We start from the raw sequence: 19692 nt of genomic DNA on the forward strand, positions 1-19692 counted from the left end.
CAAAGCCACTGACTGGTAAATAACCCTAAATACTTTCACATTTTGGTAGGAAATCTGATGAGAAAATAATAATACCTGATAATGACCCTTTCCAGATGAATCGCACAAATGAAATTGATGCGCATCAGTTTTTAAGCCCTGAAATCAGGACCGCTAAAAAATCTATTCTTTGTATCTATCAGTACACAAAGGTATTGGTATATAGTACCGCCTTAATTTTCTGTTGTAACACAATATATTTAATTGAGAAATATATTGAACATTTTTGTACAGCCTTCTAAGTAAAGTAAAAGTGCAACGGTCCTAGCTCTTGCGTCGAACAAATATAACTTTAAAAATATTTTTATCAGGTTAGTTTCAATAATTATAATAAAGATTAAGCGAGCATAATTTATTATACAACATACATGCGATATATACATTACAAGCATTATGTAAATCTCCATAGAAGAAAATAAATCGTACATAGATAACATTTACCGTTTAATAACTTTATCATTATCATAACCTCTACAACATGTCACTGAAATAGTTTAAAATAAATATGAATTATTAACACAAGTAATCTGTCTTTATCATGATATGAAAAATAAATTTTAACTTAAGATAAATTTTATACATATTCTTTTCTGACAGAAACACTTCTGCTTAAAAATATTAAATGTTTAAAATATACAAGAAAAGTAAGTGTGTGTGTGTGTGTTATATATATATATATATATATATATATATATATATATATATATATATATATATAAACACAGCAAAATCATTTAAAAAATTATATAATTGCACTCAGATACCATCATGTATCTGAGTACAATTATATAAGTACATCATTATCAATGTTATAATTACATTCAAAATTGTTTTACACTTTCTGTCACTAAATGCATTATTCGAATTTACAATAAAAACCTTTGAACAACTAAGTTTCATTAAAAATATTTATAATTATTGACTGTTTGGTGGTGCTAATACAGGTACTGTAGGTAAAGTTGAATTCTTCAGCAGATTAGCGGTTAACAATAATGGCATGCTTGATATTCCTGTAAATAAAACCGTTGAGTTAAAGCTAATTCATGAACACAACATAAGTTATAATAAAAGTAGATGCAGAATAACAGATGTATAAGTAAATAAAATAAATAATTATACTGAATTGTACTAAATTATACTAAAAAATAAATAATTGTGTAAGAAACAACACACAATTATACACACACACATAAAATTTATAACAAACCAATTATGTTTATCAAACTGATATTTGAATAACGGTACTTCAAGAACTAAAGTAAATAACTGTTTTCCAATAAGTTTCCTTCAAATTTCTTGAAAAGTTATATTAAAATTTGTTAAGATATTTTAACAGCAACATATTTTTCTCCGTCAATATATTTCAGAAAAGTTTTAACGACAGAAGATTTAAGTTCTGCATTTATTTATTTACAGCAGCTGCCTAAAATTAAGAATAATTTACGACGGTCAACTTAGGTTAAGAGATGGCTCTAAGAAGATACATGCATGTATATAGAGCTATTTTTTCTGTTTTATGTTGGATATTATGAATACTGCAGGAGATGCAGTTCTGTGATCAATTTTATTTGATTTTTGAGGTTAAAAGTCATACAAAACCATCCGGTTTAACGCCAGAAAGTTTCAGTATGAACTCATTTCACCAGGAAAACTGAAATACAGGAAAAATCTTTCACTAGCTGTAACTCGATAACAAAATGTTTTTTAGATATACGTTTGTATCAATGTTCTCAAGTAGAGCTTATTTCAAACTACAGTATATATATCTTTTTGAAAGATAGAAGATGACATGTCTCCAATTATTGCATGCTTGCACCGGTAAGACAAATACATAAAATCTGTATCTGAGAAAATAGGCCATAAAGGAACATCTAATGTAACTGCTCTGGTTAAATCCATCAATGTAAATCACTTCACCTTATAAAGAAGTATCTTTATTGCAGAAATTCTGTAATAATACTACACGCTTATTGTCTGTTTTTATTATAACTAATCACCTAAGTAAATATACTAATGAACAGTAAATGTAGCATGTAGTTTCATACTAAGGAAAGATAAAACAAACATTCCCCAAGCTTGAATAATCATAAAACTAAATTAAATGGGAATTTGTGGAATTAAGACTGAAAATAAAAACAAAATCACACAGAAGATGCTAAGATTGTCCCTTTATGATGCATGTAAATCATTATTGGTCAGACTCGACCAGAGAGGGAAAGGCTCACCATCCTTCATTAAAGTGCTTACTATTTGACTAGACAGGAATGATCCGGTAGCAAATCAAACAAAATTTTACGAATGGTGATCCAACATCACAAGAATTGTACACTCTGAGGAGTAAACTACTAATCGAATTTAGACATTACCAAGATTCAGTAAAATTTAAGTACACATATTTCATCTGCATCCCAAAAGCTGTTACTGTAAATATTATGCTGTCACTTGTTAACCTATAAAAATGTTTTAAACACTGAATTTTGAGTTCTCTTACACGTTTAATTCAGGCAATGCATTCATAAAGCAGACCTAAATTTATGTGGAGTGATACTGAGATTTTTTTGTTAATTTAGATAATTTCACCTTATGACTCATTCATAAATGAAGTTTTGAAGCAAACGTTTTGCAGCTGCCGATGGATGTAGGATGTAGGCAAGACAGACTTCTAGAACGCTGGCAGGTTAGGTGGAATGAAGTAGGGGTTGCAAAACGCACCAAACAATCGATACCTAACCTGAAAAAATGGTTCAATAGAGGCTTTGGTGAAGTACACTATTATTTGTCTATTTGTCTATTAAGAAGACATCTTATGGAATTAACAGTATCATTGTTGAAATGGTGCATTGGCAATATTATGTACTTTCAACATCCTAGCCCTCAAAGGGGAAGACACCTGATGATCCTGGTTAACATACCACCCCCTCCATTTCTAGCCAGAAGTTGCTTTACTGAAGGTCATCATCTTTTAGACCCTCTTAAACTTGATAACTCAACACAGTCATCAGTTTGGCGTCTTTCAGGAGGCCACCGATGCAAATGCGTCGGCAGACATTTCCATCAGTGTATTTACACAATATACAACCGGCTCTTCCAATCACAACCGGCTACCGTAACTTACAACCCTCAACTATCAAATTAACCAATTTGTGATTGTGCGACCCGCACGCTATCCTCCAACATCAAAGGTTTCACACTAAAACACTTTCCATATACAGAATCATCTTTTGCCTGTTCTACCGGTTGTAGAAATATTTTATAGCCGACAATTGCGGGTATTCAATCAGTGTTTTTTATTCAGCATAAAGAGAAGATTCAACAATCTATATGTACAATGAATCTAAAGCAAAAAAGGAGGCAAACAAAACAATATCATTTATGGGACTTTTTACTGAAAATGTTTTAAACTCCAGTATAAAAACTGTTTTCATATTCAACACTGTGAGACTGGGAAAGGGAAAATAAATTGGAAAAGAGAAAAATTAAGTGGTTCACCTGAATCTGATAGGTTTAGAATAATTGATATGAAAATGATAATGGTTTTTGTAAGAAAGGCATATGGGCCTGTAAAGGATCTTCCTTTGTTCAGAATAGAATTAAAAAATTGCAAATCTTGTGATTTAAAAAGTTTTATCCCTTCATTGTTTTACCATTAGATGGTAATGAATTCCATAAATAAAATGAAAGAAAAAAACAAAAAAATGGATTTGTAGAATTCTCTGCCTGTAGTCTACATAATATTACATTAAAAAAATTATAAATAACAGTTTTATCAGTAAGTACCTGATCAGAGTTCGCTTCACTCACCTTCCTGTTGTATCTCATTCTCTTTGCCAATTGTTATATCTCTACTTAAATAAACACACGTGTTTTCAAATTATAAACAATATCTATTTATTATAATATAATGAACAATGATGAAGAAACATTGAAATGCATATCGATAAAAACTGTCCACATCATCACTCCCATTCTCGATACATGGAGGCAAAAAAGTTAATATAATTCTCAAATCTTAATATTAATAACCCCACTACAGATATAGTTACTTCCCAGTGCGTCACTAAATCACTAACACCTATTTAATCACCACAAACATCAGTAAGCAATCAAAAAATTTGATATTCCAAAACTTCTTAAACACCAGTCTATAGGAAATCGTAAAAATAAAACTAAATCCATATCCTAACTCTTTAAAATTTTATAGTCATCCAATATATTCCAAACCACAATAACCAACTCAAGTATCCATTAAAAAAAACCAAGAAACCAGTTAAAACACAATCCGCAACACATAGTGGAAAAAATAGCACGTGTTTCCACTATGAAGACTAGCAATTGACTGTATTTAGATAACTTGTAACTGAATAACATAACAACCGTTTACAATAAACTGAGATAAAGGAATGACATCATCAGTGACATCTAAATACGATTCCTTGATCAAAACACAGTGTAAAACTTAACACTTTATTTAAATGCAGTGTAAATAAAGTTTATAACTAAAAGAATTAAAATTTTTTTTTTTTTGATGATGGGCATCGGGTGCTTTAACCATTTTGCCCTATGAGAATGGAAATTTGTAGTGCATGAGAAATGCCATGTCTGACAGGGATTTGAGCCCAGGACCTCCGCATGAAAAGCTGAGACACTACCACTCCACTACGGAGATCGGCAATTAAAGTATTAAAATTTATTATACAAAAATTAACATCTACAATAGTTGTATCTGTAAATATGTGTTTGTCAAAATCCATTAGAATGTCATTGTGGAAATTTTTTAAGATTTGATTTTTTATTGATTGGACCAAAATGTATTATCTAGGGTGCAGAAATTGCGGGTGTAACATATATCTACTTTTTAAACTAATGTTTGATTAGACTTACTAAATAATAATGCGAGTTATATGCGTTTCTTCTAGAAAAAATATACATTCAGTTTATTATAAAAAAGCATATAACTTTTTTGACCATAATTTCAACTGAATATAATACTTGTAGTTAGAAAACAAATTAGTGTATTCTTACCTTGACATTAACATTTTCTTTTGCTGATGTTTCAAAGAATTCAATACCAAGTTGTTCTGCAAGTTGTTTACCTCTTTCAAATGATATAACTCTTTCATCTTCCATGTCACACTTATTATCTACAAGTATTACTTGTGCGTTATCCCACGAATAAGTTTTTATCTGCGTTACCCTGAAAATAAACAGAATCTCTAAGATTTATTATGAAACTTTAATAATTAAACTATAAGAAATTCAGTACGATATACAAAATATGAATTCTTCTCAAAACTTTCTTTGAAACTTTTCCATTTGCAGGCTGCAATTTCTGTAAGTGAAAATGTGAGCGCACCTTTTAGTTTTAATTGTTGAACTGCACATCATACAACAAAGTTTATTACTGCCAGCTTGAGCTAGTTCTTCTTTTTTTTTATTGTTTCAATTCTTAAATGTGGTACTACTTTATTCTCTGTTGGGTAGTGGTAGTATTTTTGTCTTTCTTCTGAAAAGTTCCGGCTTGGCATTTTTCACAGGCTACAAAATTCTTTTCTAATTCACCATAAAAAAAAAGGAGTAAAGTAACCGTCTGTTACAACTCTATGAAGAGATTAATAAATATGACTAAGTATAAACATAAATTTAAGTAATTTAAATCACAGTATTTGTTGAAGGCTGTCTTTCCTTTCTCTATTCTTCAAACAGATCCCTCTTAAATCAGTAATGCTCCAAGTGTCATCCATTCCATTTTCAGCAACTAAAACATCTTTTTGAAAACTTTCCACGCCTTTTTTTTGGAGATATTAGGAAGATAGTATAATTAATTGGTATCTATTCTTGTTAACGTTTAAGATGTGTATTGTTATTTATGATATATTACGTTTTTCATCAGGATGATTACGGAGAGCAATTTTAAAAATAAAACATTCTGTTAGATGTTGTTAATTTCTGAATATATTTAAACACTGAAAAACTTTATACATGACATATATATATTTGCTTTATATATAGTAGCTTTTTGAACTACTGCAAAAGAAGGTAATAAAAAATGATTTGATACTATATAATAAAGCCATATATGGAGAACATAGCAGCAAAATATTTGTGCAAAGTAAAAAAATTTAAGTCAGAGTACATCTGAAAATGTAACTGTATTACCATATTTGAGATGTTAATTTTAAGTAACTAAAATTACTTTATATCCTTTAATATTATAATTTCAATGAGCATGATTAACAGTCAAATTTAATTTACTAATAAAGTTTGAAAATTTTCAATCTGTATTTCTACAGACAAGTGAAACTGCTTTTGACCATCGGGTACCCAGGGTATTTATTAAATCGGGTAATTCTGGAAGTATCCGATTTAATATTTATTAGTTCTCTTCTAATATCATTAAATAAATTTTATTAAAATGTTTCCTTATAAGAGAAATAAATGAGTTATTAATTTTTACGTGAGATATGTTAAATTTGGTAACGGTTAATGAAATAACACCAGAATCTCTAGGAAAAATCTGTTGAAATTAATTTTTTAAATGGTTTACTAAGTCTTATCTAAATTGATTTTAAAAATTGTTTTTTTATTTGTTTTTCATAATTTAAATGCTGTCTAGTAAAAAAATAAAAAAAAAATATATATACTAATTTATCATTACTTTGATATTAGAACAGACATTAGTTTTAATGATGAAATTAAAAATAACTTCATTTATTTAAGGTACCACTATTAAGAATAAACTACTAGTAAAACTGACACAATGGAAGTTTCCTGAGATAAACCGTTCACACATGTACAAAGTTGTCACACAGTGACAATATGTTATTGAAAGAAGATATGTTAGTGAAAACATAGTTTTCTGAAACTACGTTTTATAAAAATTCCCACCACTCAAAAGGCTATTCAGATTGACAAAAAAACCATTTTTACTGTATAATCTTATTCATTACGAATCGTTATGTGTTACATGTTTACCGATATCATTTGTCGGAAAAGATATTTAGAGACCTCAAGTAAAAGTGACGTATTTATGACCACAAAATCCTTCTTTTTTTTGTGTGCCATATATCATAATTTATTATGTTTTTCAATACATTGGTATGTTACTAGTAAGATAAGCTATTTTTGTAAATAATAAATAAGTCCGTAACCCTCATAGCAATTATAGTACACAAATCACACACACGCGCACAAGCACATTTCTGAGAAAAAAATGGTCATATTCTTTAGTCTAATTAAGACTAAGTCTTATTAAGAATTTGCTCCTCGTAATCATCTCCAAACAGAAAATCTGTTTGTGTTGCCTGTAAGAGCAAACCAGTTCTGAGACATCTGCAACATAAAGATCACACATAACTTTAAGAGTACTTCATCAGACATCTTTAAAAAAAAAAATTTGTTAGTTTTTATGCATAAGAGTGCACCATCTTACAAATTTCCTAAGAAGTATAGTTCGGCATACAACCAACAAATGACTAATACCTTTCCTTAGAGGAATTTGCTGTCGCTTATCATCCCACTAAGCCTGATTACACCACAATCTACAAGAACACAGTGCCACTGTGACATTAATAAGCCACAATAAATCTTCCTATATTTTGCACCATCAATCAATTTAGATAAATGGCATTCCTGTATAAAATCAAATCCAGCATGTAGGGACTGGAGTCAATCATTTCTACATCTAGCAGCATCATGTAGAGGAACAGATTGCTTTTTCAGAAGCGAACTATTACAGGACCCATTGTAGGTTTCTGATATGACTAATCCATTTCTGAAACCTAATACTGTTACCTATACGTACATATATATCTTTGTATAGTTATCATGTTCCAATTTGGGACCATTTACTCTATGCAGTCAAGGATCTCAGGTCTAGCATTATCAACATCAGAAAGAGCAGGATCCTCTTTGGATTTCAAACTAAAGCTTTCCTGCAAGGCTTAAATGATAAGAGAAACCACTGCCGCTCTGATAAGTTTAACATATTATCAGAGGGTGTAGTGGATGCACAGATATAATATCCATGCTAGGGAGCTAACAGACATCCAACAGTTGTTACATTGATACACTGAAGTGTACTGTGTTTAGAATTAGCTATTTACCCAACTTAGACAACTTATTTCTTGCAAAAAGTGTGATTAGTTAAAAAAAATTACACATTTGCAATTTATTTATAAAAGTTTAAATGCATATATTGTTTATGTACAAATTTTTTTTGTTGCACTTACTCCTTTTGTTTTTTCTCCCATGTTAATACTTTTGCAAAATTCTCTTCTTTTTTCTTCTGAAATTTAATCAAAATTAATAATTAATAATAATTAGTTATAAAATTAAAACCTATATGTTTATCATCTCAGTTGCTGATGAAAACTGAACTATTCAGCTGCAGTTACAATCAGTTGGTGAAATAAATAGTATAAAAACTATTTTTTTTTTGCCATAATTTGAATGTGTTTTTAAATATAAATTAAATTTATTATTTTGTAATTCTAATTCTATCATCATGTTCAAATTTACTAATTAGTAAATCTTGTACACCCTACTAATGATTTCATTAATTATACAGGGAGTAAAAAAAAATCACGTGATACACATTCAACCACTAGGAGAGTTTGTACCATACTTTAATAACATGTCTGGAGTAATGTTGGTTCAACAAAAAAAGAACAGCTCGTAAATCTGCTGTCGAGATATTGCGCAGAAAACATTTGATTTTGGAGGGATCCCTTTTGCATTGTAAGAGTTCATTTCCTGATCCCAGATGTGAGTGTTTACTTTTCCGCTAAGATGAAATGTCAACTCATCCAAGAAATTCATCACCTTCATGCTGCAACATTTCAATCGCGAAGTCAGCACATACACCTTAGTCAGTGACTTCAAAGCCTGTAATAGTTGTAAAAGTAGAAGACTTTAAAACAAATTAAAACCCTGGCATTCTTCTTTGTTAACCCAGTATTTTCAAAAATAAAAATTGAGAATAATCAGATCAGGTAATTAAAAATTTATAATTAAAAAATAAGAATAGCTTTATTATCTACCAAAAGATTGTAATGGCAATAGAATATTTAATTTTATATCAGTGAGATAGTAAACATACCTTTCTATAATTCTAATATTTTAAAATTATAGTAATTAATAATACTAACAAAAAAAAAAGAAGAAAAAACACTCTGATTAAGTAGATATCTCTGTGAATACTAAACATGCAAAAAATATAACAAAAGCATTGTTTTAAAATGCAAAAATTTCTTATATATAATTATATTCTGTTAGGATATAATTTAATGAAAAATTTATGCAATAATAAAAAAGTAAAAACTATCTTACATTTATATTACTTTCCATTTTCCCACGAGTCAATAATACTATTTACTTTTTGTAATAATGCTAATGCTAGATCAGGTGACAACAGTGGAATATAAGAATCATCAGCTTCAGAAGGGTCATATGAAAGTCCATGTGCTATTAAAAGTTTTAATTGCCACACTAACTGATGTGCTCCTTCTGGACATTGCACCAAACTCTGTAAAGCCTAAAAACTTTTTAAATTTCACATAAATATTTTCAAACATAACAGAAAAATATCTATATTAATAGATACTTTTATTTACACATAAAAAACATTCGTTCAATGAACTGAACCAAGAACAAACAAGAGCAACCAGAACCAAGAGTAAGTTAGTTAAATAAGCAGTAAATAAATGGCCAATTGAATTATATATAAAGCTACAAGCATCTAGAAGTTAAGATCATGAATTTATTATGCAATACAGTTGATAGTATGTAACATTCTATCTGTCAATTCACGCAATCTGTTAATGGTGCTATAAAGTCACAACAACCTGCATTTCACATACAAATAAGAATATTTGTATGGAGGTTTCATAATTTAATTTGGTTGTTTCTTCAAGGGTTAAGTTTTATGATCTGTTCTATCCAACATAACCTCAGTCTGTATTGCCTACACTCTCTCTAAAGGTATATATAAAACAATCCTTTAGGCAAATAATGGGTATTAATTTACTTTAAACAGCATTAATAGTTCTTTATATCATTAATTGAGGTCATACTCAACTTTTTCCGAATATTTTCATTTATTAAGACTGTTTAAAAATTCATTAACTGTGTAATATTGTTTCTGTAAAATAAAAACCTTTCGTTATGTTTTATAAATAAATTGGTGGGAAGATAGTTTAAATAGTTCAGCAATTCATTAAAAATGGCAACAGAGACGTAAGACTCTTTCTTATAAGCTGAGGTATTGTGAAAATTTACCTGTAAAATGTTCTTTTGTCTGGTTTGGAAATTGTTATTTTTTTTTAATAAGCGATTTTTTTTTCTGTTAGTGACTGATTTCATAATTATAAACACAAGTATTAGTTAAAATTTTTAATTTTCTTAATACACAATCCATATTTATAGCCATTTTTTATTTTGAATACTCTAGTTTTTGAGGGAGCCCTAAGAAATGACATTACACTTCAGAGAGGAATAGACATAAATATTTATATATGTTTAATAATGATGATAAACTCAGTATTCTACTAAGGTACTTCAAGTATAACAATACAGTTTCATTTTTTTAACTAACAAAATCAATTTGTTCATTCCAAGCAAATTATTCATCTAATAAAATAGCCAAAAAGGAGATGCTGTTACTGTATGAGACTCAAAAATCCTGTTATTAGGTGATGGAAAAATTATGCAATCAGCAATGTTAATCAAAAATACTGTCATGATGTTCTTAACAGCTGAACTCTTGTTCTTCCAATCCACGCTCTATTTTTTTTTATTCTACTTAATAATGGTGAATCCACATCTCATCATAGGTTAGAATACTGTCAAAAAGCATCACCTCCTGGGTGAAACCATTATTTCAGTTCTGGGCATATGCAAAGTGTTGTCTCCTTATGGTGGTCTATCGACTCTTTTGGAAACCATCTTCTGTTTGTTTTACGGTATGTGCTTTTAGGCAGTCCTTATATTCACAATTATATACCAGTATATAACTGTGAATATATACATAAATTTTTAAATGTTAACTTACCCTTAATTTATATTTATGAATGTGTAGTCTTGTTAAAAAGAATAGTAACTTATCGTTTACCTTATTGTTTCTATCAAAAAACGACCGCAAAACCTTTTTCCTCTTTACGTATTTAACTCAATACTTGGGCTCACAAGAAAGGGCCTTATTATGCTTCTTATTCCATATCTAATAAATTATCTATTAAAAAAATCTTCTGACTAATTTATTTAAAATACAAGTAAAAAATCTTATCTTACAGAAACAATATTACTCTGTTGATGAATTTTTAAATAATACTAATTTAAAAATTGAAAAAACCCTGAATCTTCTGTAACTGTTAAATTTGCACATAAACATGTGCTACAATAATCTTCATTAATGCCTTTTGATTTTTGAATTATTTGACTGTTATCTTTTGTATTTAATATCTTCATACATTTTACAAAACATAATTTCATGATTTTATATTGTACGTAAATTTTTATTTTCTAATCGTGCATTTTGTGATGCTACTCTGATTGCATGTAATTATACAATAAATTATTTATAATAATTATAATTAAAATAATCATTAGCAGAGGATGTGGGGTGATGAGACGTATAAGGATGTGGATTTATTAAGAATTCTCGTTTTCTTAATAAATTTACTACCTGTTGCAAGCAACATATTTGAAAAATTAATATATGTATATCGTATCAAACATGTTAATCACAGAATATAATTAAAGTTAGAAGAGTAAGCCAGTCAAAAAGTAAAATAAATCTTTATTATCCTCAAATAACACAGTTACAATTAAACAAGATAGAAAACTCAGCCGATTATTTCAAGTACATAACCTAATCTTTATTTATAATTATAACATTCAAAACATAAATTATTTTAAATCTACATTTGATTCGATAAAAAAAAAAAATAAATACATTTCAATCCTATTTTCTCCTGTATGCATCACATTCAGTTTAATATTCTATTAAACTGTAATATTTTGTCTCTATATTTTAGTATAAATATATATTATTCTGATTTGATTATAAGATAAAAAATTACGCTAAGCAAACCGTGTTTTTCATGGTACTGAATTAAGGATAATTTATATACACAGTATTCATGAAGTATAGTAACACTGAAATAAATTTCAACTCTTAAAATGAGATTCAGCAAATGGTTTTACCTAAAAAAAATAAATTTTTTGGTTAAAAAACCTACTGCATCCCAAGGTCCCCTCCTCTTCAGGGCCAATTCAAAAATGTTTAAAGGAAAAAGGAAAGGTTAGAGTTGAGATACGTTATTCTAATAGGTGACTCTAACTAAAATGGTGGTCATTTAATTTTTTTTCAGTTATGTACAAAAGTAACTCTTAAACAGCAGTTATTATTATTTTTTTAATACTGGTAGCATGTCATTTTAATAATTAAATACGAATGTTTTAACACGATTTGAAATGTGCTGTTGTATGAGAAAATAAATGAAATTCAAAATTAAAGAGAAAGAGATGAGTTCATGGGAAATTAGAGTTGTTTTAGAGGATACATATTAACAATATCTGTAATCAAACAAACAAGAAGAGTAATGAAGTTTATTAAATACGATAAAAGAATTTCAAGGTTTTTTGTTTGTATGATCATTAATAAATTTAAATTATACTATATAATATCATTTCGTAACATATCCTTTATGATTTTTTTTCTCTGAGCCCCCTTCAAAAAAAAAATTCAAATTCCGACGCCTATCCCTCACTTTTTCTGTTTAGTCTCTGGAACCACCTTAAGGAATACCTTAAGTAATAAACTCTGAAGTAATAACTTCAGAGGATGAATGAGGATGATATGTATGAATGTAAATGATGTATATTCTTGTAGTCTCAGGTCGACAGTTCCTGAGATGTGTGGTTAATTGAAACTGAACCGCCATAGAATACCAGCACCATCTAGTATTCAAATCAAAATAAAAGTAACTGCCTTCACTAAGGACCAATCCAAACCAGATTTAATCGGGAAGATTTCCTGATATATTTTTGCTTTCAATTTTCATCATTCAAAAAATATTTTTCACACAAGATGTACAGTTTTGAACACCTAATAGTCTCATTCCATGACGTCGCCTGCCAAGGGAACCCACCCTAGTTTCGGAGGGCATGCCATAGGCACACCGGGAGAAGCTACTAATATAAATTAAAATAATTAAATTAATAAATAGCACACATAATAAATAAAGAACCCGACTTAATAGAGAAGGAGATTAAATCTGGCAGAAAATAGTGATACATTTTCTGTCATAAGTTGGATATTTGTCAATCGATTTTCAAAACTAAGGTGTCATTTTGTTCTAAAATAAATGCTTAGCATTTTCTTAAGAACACATAATATGATAAAAATTTACACGGTCACCGTTAACATTAATATAGTGAAATACTAAAATAATATAAATAAATAATTAATAAAATGAAATATTTTATTTATTAGACAATGTTGTTAAAAATGTGTGTGTATCATCCTCATTCATCCTCTGAAGTTATTGTTCACTTCTCAATCCGATTTTCATATATAAATTTATTAATAAATACAAAATGCCGGAGAGAAGGAAAATCGAAGGGAAATGTAACATTTTTCCTTAAGAAACTTTCTGTTCACTTTTACACCTAGAATCTGTAATGTATAAGCCTACTGTTTTAGATACACACCTGTTTACAATTGGCAATTCTTCAGAATGTCTTAACATCACTCCCAAGTGCAAAATAAAATTCATTTCACAACAGAAATTCTATGAATACCTTTAAACAGTATCAGAAATAAGTTAAATTAATTAATATTTTTAATAATTTTTTTATTTTAATTTCTGCTGACACAGGGGGAACCCGATGGGTTAAGTCCTACAGGATAATTTACAGAGAGGTAGTCAGTCAACTCCCATGGATCTTGGGTCAATTGATGTGCTGCTTAATGGCAGTTTCGGTTGCTCCAGGGGTGCTTAAATAAAATTAAGGGAGAAAAAAGGGAATGTTGGTATTGTGAAGCCGTTGTTTTTCACATATATTTATGTTTTATTTACTTTTTAAATTTTAATATCGGGGTCCTTTGCATCCTGTAAGTATGTTCAGTGTTTGTGTCTAAATTTTCTGTCTTGTTTAGTTTGGTGTTTTTAAATAAAATGTAAGGGCCCTTTCCACCCTTACATATGACAAACCTGATTGTGATTTAATCCCTGTTTTAAAGAGTGTGATGAGGGCTAATGACTGTAGCAGTTGATGCTCATATAACCAAAAAAATAATAATAATATCCTCGAGAAAAGATTTTATTAATATTATTTTTAAATTTAATAATAAACATAAAATGGGTATAATTCGTATTAAAATAATCAGAAGTACAAAATTTTTTATATTTTAATTTATTATTCAGGAAAAATCACAATATTTAATTAAACAAAAGCTATGAAAATTTTAACATCTTTTTTTTAAATAATAGATTTTTTTTGTACAGATATTATATGTTAATCACTTTAAAACTGATATTATTGTGAATTAAAATTGCATAAAATTATAGAATAAATACTAACTTATACCTGTGATTTCAATTCAATTTGTATAAGTATTTTATTATAAATAAAAATAAATAAGCTATATTAATTATTATTTATAATTTATACCTCCAAGACGGATGTCAACAACTATAGAAGTATTTCATTGTTGCCAGTGACTTATAAAATACTGTGAAAATGTTATTGAATAGATTAGAACCCCAAATAGATCACATATAGAAGGGTGTGAAGAAGGATTTAAAAAAGGACGATCATATTCAGAATAAATACAAAGTCTGATCGATTCTAAAATATTACGTATCCAGAAACAAACCTTTCTTATATCTTTTACAAAATTTCAGAAAGCGTATGATTTTGTGGACAGAGACTTTTTTTCAAATTTTGAGAGAATATGAGTTGACCAGAAAAATTTGAACCTCATTAAACTCACTCTTACAAACACATTCTCTAAATTTAAAATTACAGCAAATATAGGCAAACCTTTCCTAGTCAAAAAAGGGCTGAGACGAGGTGATGAACTATCACCGAACCTATTTAAACTGGTTTTGAACAAAATAAAGAAAATATTTTGTGAGATGGATGATTTGAGTGCAAAGATCAGATACAAAAACCGAAACATCAAAATAGGATGCCTATTTTTTGTTGAAAACCTATATAAATAATTATAATATTATAGTAATATTTTACATTCACAATAATATTTTATACAATGATATTTATTTAATACAAACATTTTTATTATTTATGTATAAATGGCAATTTTTTAATATACTTTTTTAATTTTTGTTAACGTTTTTAACATATTGAAATGCCATACAAAAATATAAGCTAAAACAATCATTTTGTTATATTTTGGTTAAAACTATACCTTTCAATCCCCATGCACAACAAACAGCTTTTGTCATAATGCATTTCATTTTGTAACACAAATCAATAAATATTAATACATATCAATTAGTTCTGTTTTATCAATCTATCCAACCACCCCAAGGGGCCTGCACCATATCAATGATCAACTGCAACGATATCAATCTGTAGTTAAAATAAACATAACAATTACAATTATATATATATATATATTTTGTATTTACAATAGAAAATTATAAGAAACTTTTATCATATTCGCTGTTATATGTCATTACGGCCTGCTTATTATAATAACTTTTAAAAAAATTATCCAAGTATAACTGTCCAATATTACCAAAAGATGTCAAAGTAATTGTAAGCGGTTAAAACCATGTCAATATAAAAACACCATTACATGTATGTATACATACATACATACATACATACAAATATATAAATATATTTTTTTATCTGAAATGGAATATTAATAGTTTCAACAAAAAAAATCTGTATGACACCATAATTATTAAAATTAGTAATAACATACAAAATAAAATACAAATGTATCAGAATAAATTGTGAAGATATAAATCACATTTAAAGTTTATGATCATAAAAATGTTATATGTAAAAGAAATTAACAAAAAATGACCAGTAATTTACCATCAATTTATTTAAAAGATTTATTAAATATACCAAAGCGATACAAGAATATTAAGTATGTTGGCAATGAATCTTTGCAGATGATCTACTAAAAATATCAATTGTCAATTTACAGAAAAACTTTGTAATTAAAATAAACATTTTTATATAAATAGGGAATACAAGTAAAGTAATCAGCAACAGATTGTCATTATTAAACCAGAACCAAATATCTAGAAAAAAAAGGAAAAACATTAAGAATAATTTTTAAATTACTAAGCAAATAAAAACAAACACGGGAAAGAATTACAATAAAGGAATCAACACTTTTAAATCAACAAATTATTTTATAAACAAAAAATAAAGAAACAATTATTTGTTATTATAAAAAGAAATAAGTAAAGTAATTACAGTAAAAAAAGCAGTAAAGTAATCATAATAACTTTTAAACCAAATAACATTACTTGACATAAAATACAAAACATTAAAAAAAAATTGCATAATTAAAACAGAAGTATTAATAGTATTTATAAATTAAAGATAATAATTATTAGGTACAGTATAAAATAATGGCCAATCATAAATAAAATTCAAAAAAGGTAGACCGAACAAACAATTGTACCAGTGTAAAGTAAATAGAAAATGAGCTCATTGTAAAAAAATAGGAAAACTTAATGTTATTATAATAATTATTTTATCTCCTCTTAGCAGGTAGTGTTGCTTGAGTATGATGCATACAGCCTTCTACGTTTTCTGGCCAATCACAGACATTTTCAGAGTGAACAAAAGATTTTATGGGAATAGCGTATGATGTTTTCTTTCACCTTCACACATATAGTACAAAGTGCAATCTGCTTTATCTCGGTGGTATGATATTTAATCGTCTTCCTCTTCACATGACACTGCATTTCCTGTGGAAAAAATATATTCATTATACTCTTAGTTTTCCGAACAAAAATATTCAAATTTTTAGAGATTTTGCTGGTTTTGCAGCTTAAAAAAGGAAATTATATCATATTTTTCCTGGTGTACACTATCTTTTCCATTATTTTTTATGATTATGATGCACATACAGCAACAACTGAGATAAAGATAACACCTGTCAGACTAACTTTCTCTGATAATAATGATGTTCACTATACACAATGAACAGTGAACAGAGTCCCCATAGTGAACAGAGTGAAAATGTAATTTGTAGTACTGAACATCAACAGTATTTTTTTTAAACAAATGCAAAAGTATATTCATTTAAGTGAAGAAGGCACAGGAAAATCTCTAATAAGCCCATCGTGAAATACTAGGTATTTTTGAGTACGGCTATGTCATTTTGCGAGTGACTTGTGACACATATTAAGTTGCCTATTACAATAACAATACTCACACGTAAATTACATAGTTACTACTGGATCATAAAATATGCTTTTGGATTTAGCAGAAATATAATTATTTTATCTAAACGTTTTTTAAAATTTAAACTACAGTCCAACTCTTGAAAAGTAATAACAAAAATGATTTTTCAATTACGAAAAACCTATAAAATTGTACATGTAAACTAAATTTTATGCCCGATTACTATAGTAATTACATTGCTTTCAACATAAGAGTTCTGTAACTCCTGGGTGATCTCAAACATTTCTGAAAATAAAATGATGTTAAGTAAGGATCACCTACTATGTTAACTGTTCTTAACACTGATAAAGCCACTGAAAACTATTAATCATCAAAGTTAAATTACAAGGTTATGTGCCTTTATGATAGACATTTGAAAGACAGAAATGAAACTACTCTGGTTTTGATGTGGTTGTTCCCGAGCGTGTAATTCTATTCTCATAGTATCCAGTAGATACTGACCGCATCAGTTGACAATACTTAAAAAATATATAAAAAATAAAATAGTTTTCAGTAATTAAAAGTAAATAAGCAAACCGCAGTTTTAGATCTACCTGTAGGAAAACATTTGAAGAATATTTAAAAAGTTACAGGATTAAAAGAGCATTTCAAACAATAGATTAAACTCATTTTTGGTATACAATACCAGGCTTCCATGGATCCAAAAAATTTTGATTGTTGAAAAAAAACAAAAAAAAAATTATACAAACAGATATTATTGTAAATTGTAGTTACGTACCAAATATTATAGTGTATCAATCACGATTGATAGGCTTTTTTATATTTATAAGTTTCATATCTAAATTCTAATGCTAGTTTCTAATTTAATTTTTTAGGTCCTGTTATTCAGTGTTTCATGATGCACTACATATTTGTCAGGATATAACTCAACTGATCTGAAATTTTCTTTCTCTGTAAGTAAATAAATGAAGAGAAAGAAGCAGGCTGGTAGACAATATAATAATATTTGCTAAACAACTATAGAACAGGGAATAGAAACGTTGAAGGAAATTGATATACTTTGATAGGGTTGTGAACTGCATTGCTCCATCCATCTCTCAGCAATTATCTAAAAGGTATGTGGCCCCCTTGTGTGGCCTTGTAGTATTTGTTTACGAAGGTGTTGACAGGTCTTGAAAATTTCAATAATCGGTTTGGAAGGATGAATATTTTTGTGTTTTATATAGGTACGTAGAATGCAGTCATGGTCATGAGCAGAATGTCTGTCATGTTATTTAGGTATGTCTACATTTGGGAGATTTATAGAGAAGATTGTGTTGCATCCAGTTACTTTTAAGATAATATCTACAATTGTAATTAAAAGAAACAAGTAAATAACCACACTTAAATACAATTCGTGTCTGAGTGTGGCTCAAAGAACTGTAATTCATTACTGCTAGTAAAGAATATAAAAAGCTAATATAGAAAGTAATTTTTATCTTAAATTTCAAATTTATTGTACCTTTTTATCACAAATAATAGAAAATTCACTTTCATTTGTTTTAAATAAATACTGATAAAGCTCTACAGCATTTTTATAGATTTCTCAAGTTTATACATTTTGTTGATGTCAATAATAATAATAATAATAATAATTAACAATCTCTTTTGATTAATGATAATTTGTGTTTAATAATTTTAATTATTATTTAATTATAATTTTATTTTTTAAAACTAATTGAATTATCTTTTGAACGATATATTTATTGTTCTTAACACAAAATTAAAACAATAATAGATAATTTAAAAAAGTATAACAAAAGAACTGAAAATTATATATTTGGTTGAGCAACATTCTAGTAAGTAAAATTCAGTAAAATAATAATCAGGAAAAAATGAAAGTATAGAGAAGATGAGACTTATAGTGGTGAAAGAAGTTATAATGAAATAAGGAAAGATGTAAGGAACAAGAAAAATATTCAGTGAATAAAATAATACAAATTTACAGAAATGGAAGAACCGTACAAATTTATGGCACATCATTTTGATGAATTTGATATTTTATTTTGTTTACTTTTTTGTATGTAAAGTCTTAAAATATCCATCTTATCATAAATCTCAAATACAATTTACTTAAAAATTACATTACGTTAGGGCACAATTACAATTAGGCACTTACATCGGTTCAATTTCAGTCGGACAATTCCTGAGAAAGTTCTGTATTCTTTATCCTTATGAAAAAAGTAAAAAAAACAGTAACATGTAAGGGGT

General features: G+C 28.1%; 1 protein-coding gene and 1 long non-coding RNA gene across 6 annotated transcripts in view; both read right to left on the minus strand.

Annotated features, from left to right (window-relative positions):
• Window positions 1-743: 743 nt before the first annotated feature.
• On the minus strand, window positions 744-13787 carry LOC142331670 (uncharacterized). Its single transcript, XM_075377700.1, has 6 exons — window positions 13758-13787; window positions 9413-9562; window positions 8268-8323; window positions 5062-5233; window positions 2620-2770; window positions 744-1049 (listed from the first exon to the last, which is right to left on the minus strand). Exons 1-5 carry the CDS (start codon window positions 13785-13787, stop codon window positions 2702-2704), a joined length of 477 nt encoding a protein of 158 aa, XP_075233815.1. The 3' UTR covers window positions 744-1049; window positions 2620-2701.
• A 2215-nt stretch (window positions 13788-16002) lies between these two features.
• Window positions 16003-19692, minus strand: part of LOC142330831 (uncharacterized) — a 173416-nt gene continuing 169726 nt past the window's right edge. For 3 of the 5 annotated variants that reach the window (XR_012757851.1, XR_012757850.1, XR_012757853.1), the window contains one exon: window positions 16004-17003. This is a non-coding gene — a long non-coding RNA (uncharacterized LOC142330831). Of the gene's footprint in view, window positions 17004-19692 lie in introns of all 5 variants that reach the window. The other 2 variants (XR_012757852.1, XR_012757849.1) reach the window with 2 other exon arrangements.

This window comes from Lycorma delicatula, chromosome 10, assembly GCF_047948215.1.
Source record: "Lycorma delicatula isolate Av1 chromosome 10, ASM4794821v1, whole genome shotgun sequence".
NCBI lineage: Eukaryota > Metazoa > Arthropoda > Insecta > Hemiptera > Fulgoridae > Lycorma > Lycorma delicatula.

What these genes read in the sequence shown, in the direction of transcription:
- LOC142331670 (XM_075377700.1), bottom strand. Translation starts at nt 13,787, where the DNA reads ATGTTAAGACATTCTGAAGAATTGCCAATT. An exon ending in TGGGAGAAAAAACAAAAGGA is followed by an intron (nt 5,234 to 8,267) that starts GTAAGTGCAACA and finishes GTTTATTTTCAG; the next exon opens with GGTAACGCAGATAAAAACTT. An exon ending in AAGAAAATGTTAATGTCAAG is followed by an intron (nt 2,771 to 5,061) that starts GTAAGAATACAC and finishes CCATTTTTTCAG; the next exon opens with GTTAGGTATCGATTGTTTGG.